Here is a 12,531-nt window from a genome sequence, read left to right as displayed (position 1 = left end):
AGAATATAATTGTGATTTGATGTTGACTACATTCCCTTAGTTATAAAAAGTACATGAATGTGCAATTTCTAATTAGAGCCATGTCAAGACTTATGCTTCTGCAGTGTTTGTAAACAGAATAACTTTCGTATGCTGTGTCATGTTTCAATGATATTTACTGATATCTTTAATTTGGTAATAATTTTGGTAATAATTATTACAGTTTTTTTAATAAATAATTATTACAATTTATAATTTTTAATTATTACCAATTTATAATCAAATTATTACTCCATTATCCAAAACTGGATCTCCATTGTTTTACAATGCTGTTACCACTTCTGCAAAAATAACTGCTAGATTAGCCCTTCATTATATTACAGTAATATACAAATCTTCTTAATAAGGTAAGAAAAGAATTTCTTCCCACAGCACAGCACCTCGACTAGAGTAACAAACAATGCAGAGGGAATTCCTTGTAGAAAACAAAAAATTAATATTGGAATTTATATCCTAAAATTATCTTAAGGCTGAAAATCAGCTTACTGATATACTAAATTTTAAAAAAAATGTATAAATATCTTCAGTAAAAATCCATATTCATCTAGAATTCTAACAGAATCCCAATGTGGTTTCCTTGTCTGATGGCACATTGACATCAGACAAGGAAACCACTTTCTAACAAAGATGGATACATTTTCACAAGTCAATTTTGTATGAAATTTTAGTTACCCTTGATAAAGCATTCCAAGAAAGTTACCAAGAGCTAAATATAGTCTTATCCCTACTTTCAGTCATAGAAAAAACTTTGGTAAAATAATCATGTGAGCTATAAGGCCAACAGAAAGATATAATTGTTAAAAATATACTTTTATATTAACCTTGTGATTAACAAATACCATGCATTCCTAGGAAGCAGTTTACAAATTGGGAATGATTTTCCCTTAAATACAGCAATATGATGGAATGGAACAAGCCAAAAAATAAACAGCCTTGGCCACTACTTCCTCATCCCAGCACTGATTTCATGAATACAATTTACTTTATTTTATGTATATTATCTGCAATTCTGCCAGACATGATAGGAGGGAGTATATGATGAGAGTCTTGTCAATCAATTTTGCCCTGTAGAGAATGTGGAAGGCTCAAAGGGTGGAATTTTTCTCAGGTGTGGTCTGTGCTCGTTAACAGAAGGGACTGTTTTCACAGGAATGAGATACACTTGAATGGAAGGGGTGCAAGAATATTTGAATTTCCAGGAAACCAGTGAATTTCCTGTTTTGTAAAGATCCTAACCGCTGGAAAGAACTGAAACGTAATTCTTCCCAAGTCCGATTCAGTTCATTCCTCTTGCCAGGCCTCGGTCATGGCTTTTATGATGCTGGTGTTATCTTCTTTAAGGGCGATCATGCTCTTAGTTAAGAAGCATATTAAACCTAAGGTAGTGAATCCAGTTGATATGGGTAGCTGGTGCACTGCTACATCAGACTGGTATGACATAAGCACTGGAAAAATGAAAATTAGACTAGGAGTGTGCTACAGGTAGGGCTGCCAACTATTTCAGTGATAATTCTGGGATGGTTGACCAATAGCAGGCTCTATTATCCTGGACAGGGGGTCAATTCCAGGACTGTCTCCACCAACCCTGAGATACATACCACCATCACGCCATTTCCCTCTAGCGAGAACTGATCGTCACACCTTTCTATCCTGGATTGAGACACATTAAATCATATGCAAAAGTAAAGTTTATACAGTAATGCTTTATTGTTAAAACATTTGACATTACAGAATATATTTACTTGTATGGTAGATATCCTTTAAAATATGTAAAAGTATGTGAATAATATTTTTTTCATTCTTTGCTACTTTCACCAGTTCCTTCCCAACTGAGTCCATATTAGGAATATTTGCAAAATCTGCACAAGATTCAACCTGACTTTGCAATTCTGCTTCCACCAGGTTGACAGCCATTCTGCTCCGCCATTCAAATGACTAAAAACTCTTTCTGGATAGGTATTACTCGCTGGAATAGACATCATGAAAGAGGTAATTTTCTTTAGCTCACTTAAAATTTTGGTTTCTTTCTGAAATACTCAGCCCATATTTTATCACTGGTTTGCTCTTTGCTTGAGGTACGGAATCACAATCGAATCCACGAATATTCATCATATAAAGCATCGACATCAATTCCAATTTGTAATATCGGGTCACAAAAGTCTCCATACATAGTGAAAATGGTCACTTTTTAATAAGCTGTCACTTTATTCACAAAACATGCTCTACATGGTTGCCATTCCTTTGAAAACACATATGGAAGCATCTCTCTCACTCATGTTGAACTTGAGTTAACACCTGGTGTTATGCGCGTAATTGCATTTTGAATGCGTTCCTTTAAGTGATTCATGTTTTGTATCTTTTCCTTGTACACCATGGCCTTCGAATGCTCCGCCGCAAGTAAAAATCGAGTGGCCTGAGATCTGGGGACCTCAGAGACCACTCCACAGGACCACAGTGACCAATCCAGGAAGCTGGAAACTGCTGATCGAACCATCAGCATGTGTAGATACCGTAATGGGCTGGTGCCCGTCTTGATGAAAATACGTTGGTAATTCTCCATCCTCATTTAGCAGGGCCGGCATGTCGTGTGTTTTGCAGCATGTTTAGGACATGTCCTCAGAGTGTCTGAGGACAAGACACTCGATTAAATGTTTAGGTACATTTCGGCATTCAGATTTGTGTCAGAGAAACCATGTCTGACAATTTTGTTTCCCCATATTCTTTGAGAGACTCATCCAGTGCTGGCTGGTATCACTCCAATAATGTAGGTTTCGGTGATCAACTTCTCCAATTAACATTATTGTTATTTGTTATTTTGGTTTTTTTAGGAGCATTAGCAACTAAGGCCATATTGCTCCCGGATATGCAGTGGTCGTTCCCTGACCTTTCCGCATCCTCCGTATTTGGTAGTGATGGGCTCGAACCCCAGTCTAATCAAGAAGCGTGTGCTATGCACTGCTGCTCCTTCCCACCTGGCTACGGAGGCGCCTCCAATTAACATAAAAATTGGCTTCATCAGTAAACAAGATGAGAAGTTTGCGTCACCATCCAATTTGTTTACTGGCTATTTGCAAAATCCCATCTGCCTATCAGGGTCATCTTCACTAAGATGCTGCAACATCTGCATTTTGTGTGGATGCCATTTGTACTTTTTCATGATGTGGACAGCCATTCTGCAGAAAGTTCTGCAGACAATCATCGTGTGCTTTTTTGGGGACTTTTTGCAAACACTGCCAGCATCATGTCTGTTGTGTCTTCATTGGTTGATATTTGTGGAAGACCACTTCTCGGGTAGTCAGTAACACTTCCAGTCCTTCTGAACTTCTCAATAAGTTTGGCAACAGTGTTGTGTGTGATGTGCTTGCCATGTCTCCTGGTAAATCCCATTGCAACCTTGCGAGAGATTCCTGATCTGGCCATAAGAATGATTTTTATATGCTCTTCTTTAGACAAAGGCATTTTAGAAGGGTACCTAAAAACAAAAAAAGAAACATTATTCCCTATGTATGGGAACTTTTGAACCATCCTGTATTTCCTGAATATGGCATAATTACTCCAATGTCATGCCCAAGTATTTTGCTTCAAAGACAAACATTTTAATTTTTTGAAAATGTTGTCATTGCTATAATCATAGTTTTTCACATATCTTATGCATCTTGTAAGAAAACAATTGGCTTCAAATATAAATCTTTCCCTCTCTTCTTCAGGCAATTTCTTCAAAATGGATTGCATGTTACTGTCAAAGAATTTATCTACCATTTGGGTTCCAAACTGATTAATAGGTCTCGCATAATGTCATTAACATCTAAGGACAGGCATAAATCACTCTCCAATGCACGAACAACATCTTTTGCAAATGAACCGAACTCACTGAATACTCTGAGGACAAGACACTCGATATCGTAACTTAGGGAGTTGCTGCCCTTCTTAAGACAATTATTAATGTGGCATTTACAGTTTGCTTTAACTGCATGCTTCACTTCTTTCTGCAACCTTATGAATACAGAATTATGTAATCCATAGTTGACCGAAGCATTGTTGGCACTGTGGGCACTTATGTTCTGCAGGGAAAATTCAATACTCTCAACAATTTTTTGATGCAATCAAAAATGTCAAGTGATGTTTCATTAGGATCTTCGTAAAAATCTAATTTCTTCCGGCATATGCCATTTTCTGTACTAAAATACTGGACTTCAATGGATAAATTTTTATATTCCTCATATTAGAGGCATCATCACAAGAGACAGAAAAATAGCTTTCATAACATCTACAGTGCGCTAAGCAAATGAACCGAGCACGTTTAGTATGATAGTCATAGCTTTAATACACCTACAAGAAAACTTCTTAGCTATATTACTCTAATTGAAAAATCTTATGGATGAGCTTAGAATGACAATCAAAAATACTGTAGCTCAAACCATGCTCTATATCAGCAGTTCCCAACCTTTTTTGACTAGCTAACCCCTTTGAACGTAATATTTTTTTTATCGCGAACCCCTTTCAACATAATATTTTAATGCAAACCACTACGCCTATATTCTCTAAAATCACATAATATTTCTGAATTTTTATTATAAAATATTTCCAGTACTACATTTTTATAAGCAACATTGCGTAATAATAAAAATTATTATTAAGTATTATTTATACTTTGTAAAGCTCTTATTAATCAGTCCAAACTAGATTTTGAACAGGATAAGAGCAGAAAACTTGCATCTTGTCCAAATGGTAACCAAGCATTTCAATCTCTTGCCAAAGCTATTGCCGCAATTTTTGTCCATCTCCATTCCCACCTGTCAAAACCAGATGGTTCTGTTGCCACATCAGCCAAAGATAAAGCTGACCTGCTAGCATCCTATTTTTCTTACAACTCATGTATTGATGATCTTCGTAAATCACCTCAAACAATTCCCAGTACACTCCATTCAATGCCTCCTGTGGTTTTCCGTCAAAAGGATTTTGATGAATCTGATGCTAAGAAAGCTCCAGGTCCTGATGGTATTTCTACACTTGTTCTCAAAACCTGTGCCCCTGAACTTACTCCTGTTTTGTGTCATATTTTTTTTTACTTTCTTATTCCAGAGGTGTTTTCCTTCTGCTTAGGAATTTGTTCATATTCAGCCAGCTCCTAAAAAGGGTGAAAAATCCCTTCAATCCAATTATCGTCCCAATTGCGATTACTTCTACTCTTTCCAAAGTAATGGAGAAATCAATTAACTGCAAACTCTTAAACTATCTGGAAATCTTTCATCTGATCAACGATTGCCAGAATGGATTCCGTCAGTGTCGTTGCACTGAAGATATTCTGGCTTATGTTACCCATCTATGGACAAATTCAATGGAAAAGTTTGGTGAAACTCAAGCAGTTGCTCTTGATATTTCAAAGGTGATCAAAATATTTTTGATCACGTTTGGCATAAAGATCTTTTAAATAAGCTTCCATCGTATGGTTTTCCAGCTGTTTTTTGAAATTGCGTATCCAGTTTTTCTCTCTGATAGCTCACTACTAATGCTGGTGTTCCCCAAGGTTCAGTTCTTTCTCACACTCTTTTCCTCTTATATATTAATGACCTTTTTCCATTGACCAGAAATCCTATCCTTAGTTTTGCTGACAATAGCACATTGCATTCCACCTTCCAGTTTGAGAAACCTTGCAATGCTCAAACAGCTTCAACTTCTCGAGTATCCACTGCCAAATCCTTAAATACCGATCTCCAGGTAATTCTCCAGTTGAGCAAAGATAACTTAATTTCAATTCTAAAACTCAGTCCCGTCTTATATCTCGCAAAAGGGATTCTTCTGCTCCTATGTTTATCTTCAATGATGCTCCGATTTCTAGGCAAAACCTTGGGGATTACCCTGACTTCTAATCTTCTTGGCACAAGCACATCACAAATATTGCTTCCTCTGCATCTAAAAAACTTGGCTTTCTCTTTCGCTTTCGGCATTACTTTTCTTCCAAACAGCTGCTCACTCTGTATAAATCGCAAATCTGCCCTGCCATGGAATATTGTTCCCACATCTGGGATGGTGCCCCCAAAACCTCTCTCAGGCTTCTTAATTCCATTCAGAAGGGGGCAGTTAGGTTAATTAATGACTCATTTCTAACAGAGTTTCTCCATTTGTCTCATAGGCGTACTGTTTCTGCTGCATGCCTTTTCTACAGATACTTCCATGGGCACTGTTCTTCTGAATTGGCTTCTATAATTCCTGCTCTCTCTTTCAAAACAGTATGAACACGTGCCGCAACCAATCAACATCTTTTTACTGTCCAACTGCAAACTCACAGAACCAACTTTTCTTCTTCCACGTTTATTCATTCAACTGCCATTTTCTAGAACAACCTTCCTTCATACATATATCCTGAAAATTACAGTCTACAGAAGTTCAAGTTTAATATCAACAAGTATCTTCTTTTATCTTTTCAACCCATGTTACATAACAATGTTAACATTACAAAATTACATATACATAACAATGTTAACATTACAAAGTTACATATACATAACAATGGTCCTCGAGAATGAAAAAAAATTTGGTATGGAAAACATTTATTTAACATGATATACATAAGACAGTAAACTAATTATAAGGAACTGTAGGAGATGTGGTTTCTTTCTTTGCCAATTCTTTACTTTTCATTTAATATTATTTTACTTTATTGTTTATTATTAGTTATATTTTGTTGTTGTTTGTTATTTGATTTTTAGGAGCATTAGCAACTAAGGCCATATTTCTCCGGCCATATGCGGTGGTCATTCCCTGACCTTTCCGCATCCTCCATATTTGGTGGGCACGGGCTAGTTATATTTTGTAGTTTACAATAATATGCTTATGTAAATCTAACCAGATGCCATTAGAGAATTTTTAGTGCAAACTCCCTGGAACACTTTCGCGGACCCCCCCCAGGGGTTCGCGAACAACTGGTTGGGAACTGTTGCTCTACATTATGAAATACTGAAAATTTTTTGTAAAAAAAAATATTTCAGAAAAATATTTTTTTTACAGCTTGATTTATACAATTAACCTTTTCTTGATGCTTTTGGCTATTTATTTGTGTCTGCACAGCTCCTAAGCCTTCATATTTTACAGGAAATATTAAATGACAAGAGTAGCAACAATCATTGTGTTGATTTAAATTTCTTACGCTCCCACTCATCTTTGTAAACAGTCTTTTCATTTCCTTTGACAGTATATTTGCAGAGCTGCTATGCGGTCATGTTCATGATCAAAATTTGAATAACTTTTTTATTCATCTTCACTGAATAATGGAATAAAACAAAATTATTTTTTTAAAAAACAAACTCACAGATGACTTTCTATTTGTACTCCAGCAAGTTTAAAAATACAATTTAACCAAAAGAAGCAACTCATTTCTCATAGAATACAATGCATAAGGTTGTGGCTAACTGCATAATGTTTATTTTTCAGCAGGAAACAGTAAGCAACATAAATTTCAGCAGTGGTGGCTTTATCTCAAATTCTGGGACATTGTGTGTCCTGGGTATAACCCATCTGGAATCTCAGTCATAGGGTTCAATTCTGAGACTGTCCAAGCCAGTTGGCAACCTAGTTACAAGCATAATTGACTGTGACAAACAACTATACAGAGAAATAGAGTGGGTCGGTAAATCAATGTATTCTAATGAGAAATTTTAACTTTCCAGATACTGATTGGAATTTGTGGGTTGGTCACTCAACACACTAGCAAGACTTTGTGGATTTACTGAATGGCTTTTTTTACAGAAGCAATACTCTTGATTGATCATTAGCAGTGATTCATGCATTAAGAATCTGCAGAAAGAACCGCTAGGTGGCAGGCAGCAGTGATCACAGTGTATTAATGTAGGATTTACTTAGAGAGGGTAAAAACTCACTATGACCACTATAGTCACCTTTATAAAAGCAAAATCTTTTGTAAAGGTGCCTATAGTGGTCACAGTGAGTTTTTAAATTCTGTGCATTGGGACCCACCTATGATATTACCAATTCTAAATGGGAAGCATTCAGAGAAGTAATCATAGAAGCTACTAGGTTTTACATACAAACTTTTTTTTTTTTTTTTTGGTAGTTGTTGGCGCGTCGACTTCTGTGGCCATAATGCACCTCCCAAGGTTTTCGCAGTACTTTGATCCAAGCCCGAGGCGGGATTCCAACCCGCGACCTTTGGGTTGCCAGGTAGGCACTTTACCCACCTGGCTAGCCCGGTCGGCTACATACAAACTAAGAAATACTGTTCAAGGCTTAAACATAAATGGATGTAAGATGAACTTAAGAGGTTCATGGGTAGAGAAGAAAAATGGATGGGATGCATATAAATTAGCAGGTGATATATATAAGATATAAATTAGTCTGCAATCAAGTCACAAAGGAGGTTAGGCAAACTAAGCCAGATTATGAGAAGTTTCTGGAAAAGGACACAAAAAAAAACCCAGCAAAGACATCTTTACTTATGAAAACACCAGAAGAAAGGGGAAGATTCACATTGATCCACTTGATAACAATGGTTTGACTCTTGATGATCTTGCTCAGGTTGCTGACAAACTGAATATGTATTTTGCATCTACATTCACATGAGGAAGGGGATGCCAGGAGTTTATCATACTATATCAGAGAACTGCTGTAAATGATTTTGTGAAAACTGAGGAAAAAGTGGAAGAGAAATTGTTGAAGCTAAACATAAAAAAACAAAAGGCACCTGGGTTGAATGGGATCTGTCCAATTATGTTCAGGTAACAAACCACTGGCCATAATTATGAGAGCATCTTTGGATTCGGGGAAGGTTCTGGTTGACTGGAGATGTGCAAATGTATCCCCTGCATTATCCCCTATTTGCAAAGGGGAAATCAAAGGGTGATATGAGTAATTACAGTCCTGTTAGCATAACTTCTACCCAAGGGAAAATAATGGAGTCACGTTAAAGAAATAATGCAGGACCATCTGTCTTTATATCTATATTAGTGGGATGGTTTGTCCATACTTTGTTAAAAGTGCTTTATGAAAACAACAAGCATCCATTCCCAAAAAAAAAAAAGTATGCCACACTTTGCTGCATATTATTGACAAAACCCCATGAGCTTTCCTGTCTGTACTGCTCAGAAAACTTTATATCAGACTGTAACGACTACCCCTAAATCTCATTCTTTCTTCACCCAGGAATATGATACCAATTAAATGGTATGTTATTCTGGGATTACTGTTGCCTACACTCAGTATGCTGCATTCATCATTAAACCTCAACTATCACTACTCATCCCACTTGCTTATTTTTTCTAGGTTTTGTTGCAGCAGTACACGTTGATTTTGTCATTAACCACTCTGACAACCTTTGTATCATCTATGAGCATATTATCATCATCAACTGCAGTCATTTTAATGGCTAACTGGATTAATGTATGATTAGTGATTTGTATCATTTGGTATTTCGATAAATAGCATCAGCAAACAGAGTTTGTGTAAAGCCATAGCGTTATACAACCCCAGTCATTGTGAAAACTGTTCATGATGAGTGCATACTCTTGCAACCGAATAAACGCTCTCCAAATAGAGGAGTCTATTGTTAATACTTAGTAGTGGCATGTTGATGCAAGAAAGCAAGCTTATACAGCATCAGCAAAAAAAGAAAGAAAAAAAAAAAAAAGAAAGAAATTGTTTGTCTTGTTCTTCCTTGAATTTATTCAAACTATCCACTTCCACAACAACAGATGGAAGTTTTCTCCAACCATCAACCACCTGCTGGCCAAAGGCAAACTACCCCACATGTATTCTTCAACCATCCTTCAATTTGAATTTGACAATTCACATGCATAGTCTAACTAAGAGGAAAAATCCCATCGGCATTCAGCTTTGCTCAATCCATTCAGAGTATTTTAATACCACAATCAGATCATCTTACAGGTTTAAGTCTCCAAACACTGCAATTTGCATAACTGAAGCCTTTCTTGATAAGAGTATCTTCTTGTTCTCCCCATCAACATCATTGCTGTACTCTGCACCTCTTCCAGCAGCTCTACATAAAAATGGCCTCCAGAGCTATATGCATTAACCAAGGTTTGGCCTGACCATTGCCTTTTACAATGGGATAATCACTTCCTTATCCCTCCTGGAAAAATTGCTGTATATGATAGACAAAACCCCATGAGCTTTCCTGACAGCCTGTCTACACTGCTCAAAGAACCTTTAACTGTTATTATTAGTTTGTTATTTTGTTTTTAGGAACATTAGCAACTAAGGCCATATTGCTCCGGGATATGCGGTGGTTATTCCCTGACCTTTCCGCATCCTCTGCATTTGGTGGTGATTGGCTCGAACCCCGGTCTAATCAAGAAGTGTGCTACGCACTGCTGCTCCTTCCCACCTGGCTACAGAGGTGCCACCTTTAACTGACTGCACAATTATTCTCCAGGTCTTTTTCATACTCTCTGCTACCCTGAGTATGATATCACACAATTGGTATATCAATCTTGGATTACTGCTCCCCATATGAAGTACTTTGAATCTGTCGATATTAAACTTCAACTGCCACTTCTCAGCCAATCTACCTAATTCGTCTAGATCTTGTCACAGTAGTATACCACTGATTACTGTGATTAACCACCCCACTAACCTTCATATCATATGCTATATATTCTCACCTGGATGGCACCATTTGCTTATATAATTTAGTTGCATATAACATTAGGCAAAACACTAACTGTATATTAGTTTTCTGTTGCCTGAGACTTTAACAGCTGTAAATTTTTATGAACTGAGTTTTCATAAAAACTCTAAACTTTTATGAACTGGGATTTTTAATAATTCAGAACTGGGTTTTCGTTCTTAACACTGAGTGCCTTTTAACCCAATTGTGATTAGCTCAGAAATGATGCCTGGGAGGTGGCATTCAACTGTGACTAAGTAACAATTAACTTCTCTAGCGGGGTAGCATTTCTTAAGTGCAAAACGATGCAACTTTGAAGGGGGTTTAACACTATGAGATGCTGCATAATGATGTCACCTTATACAAAGTTTGCATATACACAAAATAATTTTGATACATACAAAATGATGCAAAGCACTAATCATACGACCACTAAATATTCTGCTGCCTGAAGCTTTAATATCCCCTAAATTTTTACAAAGTAGCTAAATATAAATTCTGTCCCAACCCGCCTGCAATGTGATTTTTAATAACCATATCAAATCAGCCATCAAGTCCCCAGCTACTCGCCACATCCCCGGCCGGTATAGTAGTTTCGCATTTTTTCACAACTACTAACCGAAATTAACATTATCACCCTGTGTGTTAATACCAAGTATTCGATAGTTTAGTTAAACTCAGCCTGGGAATAGCCCAGAACCAATCATACGATCAGCAGTAGGAAAGAATCACACGGCAGAAGCACTAATCCCCGTTATTCAAACATAGTCTCCAGTACAGATTCGAACAATTTTGTCATTTGCGATAATTCTGAGACCTCCTCCTCCACCCTACCTCCAGATTTACGAAAGGCTTCGTCTGTACTTTTAACCATAGAAAAGCAACCAACCGCGTCCCTTACCCTTTGTATCCCCGCAGTGACGGACCTTTATTTTTTTATAAAGTCTACAAGATACCTTAGGGTATATATCTTCATTAAACTGTTCTTCTGTGACGTTATGCAATACAGGAATATCGCTAACTGCCTTGCACCCCATTCCTCCAGAAATTATTTTACGAACACAGCAATACAAATCACGAACTCTTGCATATTAGGGGCGCACGCCAGCAAATTTCAGGACAACATTTCAATATATTGTCAATAGATGCCACCACTATAACTGCTTGTCTAATTCCGTAGTGCATCGATCCATGCTAGCGCAGTCAGTAGCGAACAGTGAACTACAAATTATGAATTCCCCCATCGCGATTCGTGAAGGTCCTGCCGATCCTTTTAACAACCATGATGGAAAAAAAAAAAACATTTTTTTCAATCAAAGTGTCCACCCTGATAGGCATGAATCAATGTTTAGGAATGCTGAGCAGATCATGGCGCATACATTTAAAATATACACTGTGTCGGCTTTGTATGAGCAACACATCCCTAATACCGACCGTACACGTTTTTCTCACCCACCCCACACCGGGTGGGTGAGTAAGACATGAGTTCGAATCCCGTCAATAACGGGAGGAATTTTTGTGGGTATTTTTCGCAACGTGGCTCAGTTAGTCGGTCTCAGGCGAGGGTACCATGCTTTTTTCTCACGGAAACTCAGTTTTTCATCCAGCAAAGAGAAAATCCATCTCAGAACACACGCAATTTACAGACAATATACACGGAGCAACATGGACTTAGCCGCCGATGCTTCTAAAACCCAATAACAACCAACCAACCCAAACATATTTAATTCGGGTGAGTTGGCAGACCAACCCACCCAATTTCAGCCGAGTTGGGAGGAGAATGGAAAATTAAAATATAAAGAAAGATATAAAAAATGAAGAAAAATATTTAAAAAGTAGATAAAACCCCAGGG

General features: G+C 37.3%; 1 protein-coding gene across 1 annotated transcript in view; it reads right to left on the bottom strand.

The window, feature by feature from the left end:
* Positions 1–11,877, bottom strand: part of LOC150084667 (tRNA wybutosine-synthesizing protein 5-like) — a 72,466-nt gene extending 60,589 nt beyond the window's left edge. The window contains exon 1 of the mRNA XM_090376316.1: positions 11,635–11,877. Within this exon, the coding sequence (XP_090232442.1) occupies positions 11,635–11,715 (81 nt within the window). The 5' untranslated portion in view covers positions 11,716–11,877. The remainder of the gene's footprint in view (positions 1–11,634) is intronic.
* Positions 11,878–12,531: the final 654 nt, after the last annotated feature.

This window comes from Mastigoproctus giganteus, chromosome 6, assembly GCF_048544385.1.
Source record: "Mastigoproctus giganteus isolate SK-2022 chromosome 6, ASM4854438v1, whole genome shotgun sequence".
Classification (NCBI taxonomy): Eukaryota; Metazoa; Arthropoda; class Arachnida; order Uropygi; family Thelyphonidae; genus Mastigoproctus; species Mastigoproctus giganteus.
This window is presented reverse-complemented; position numbering and strand designations above follow the sequence as displayed.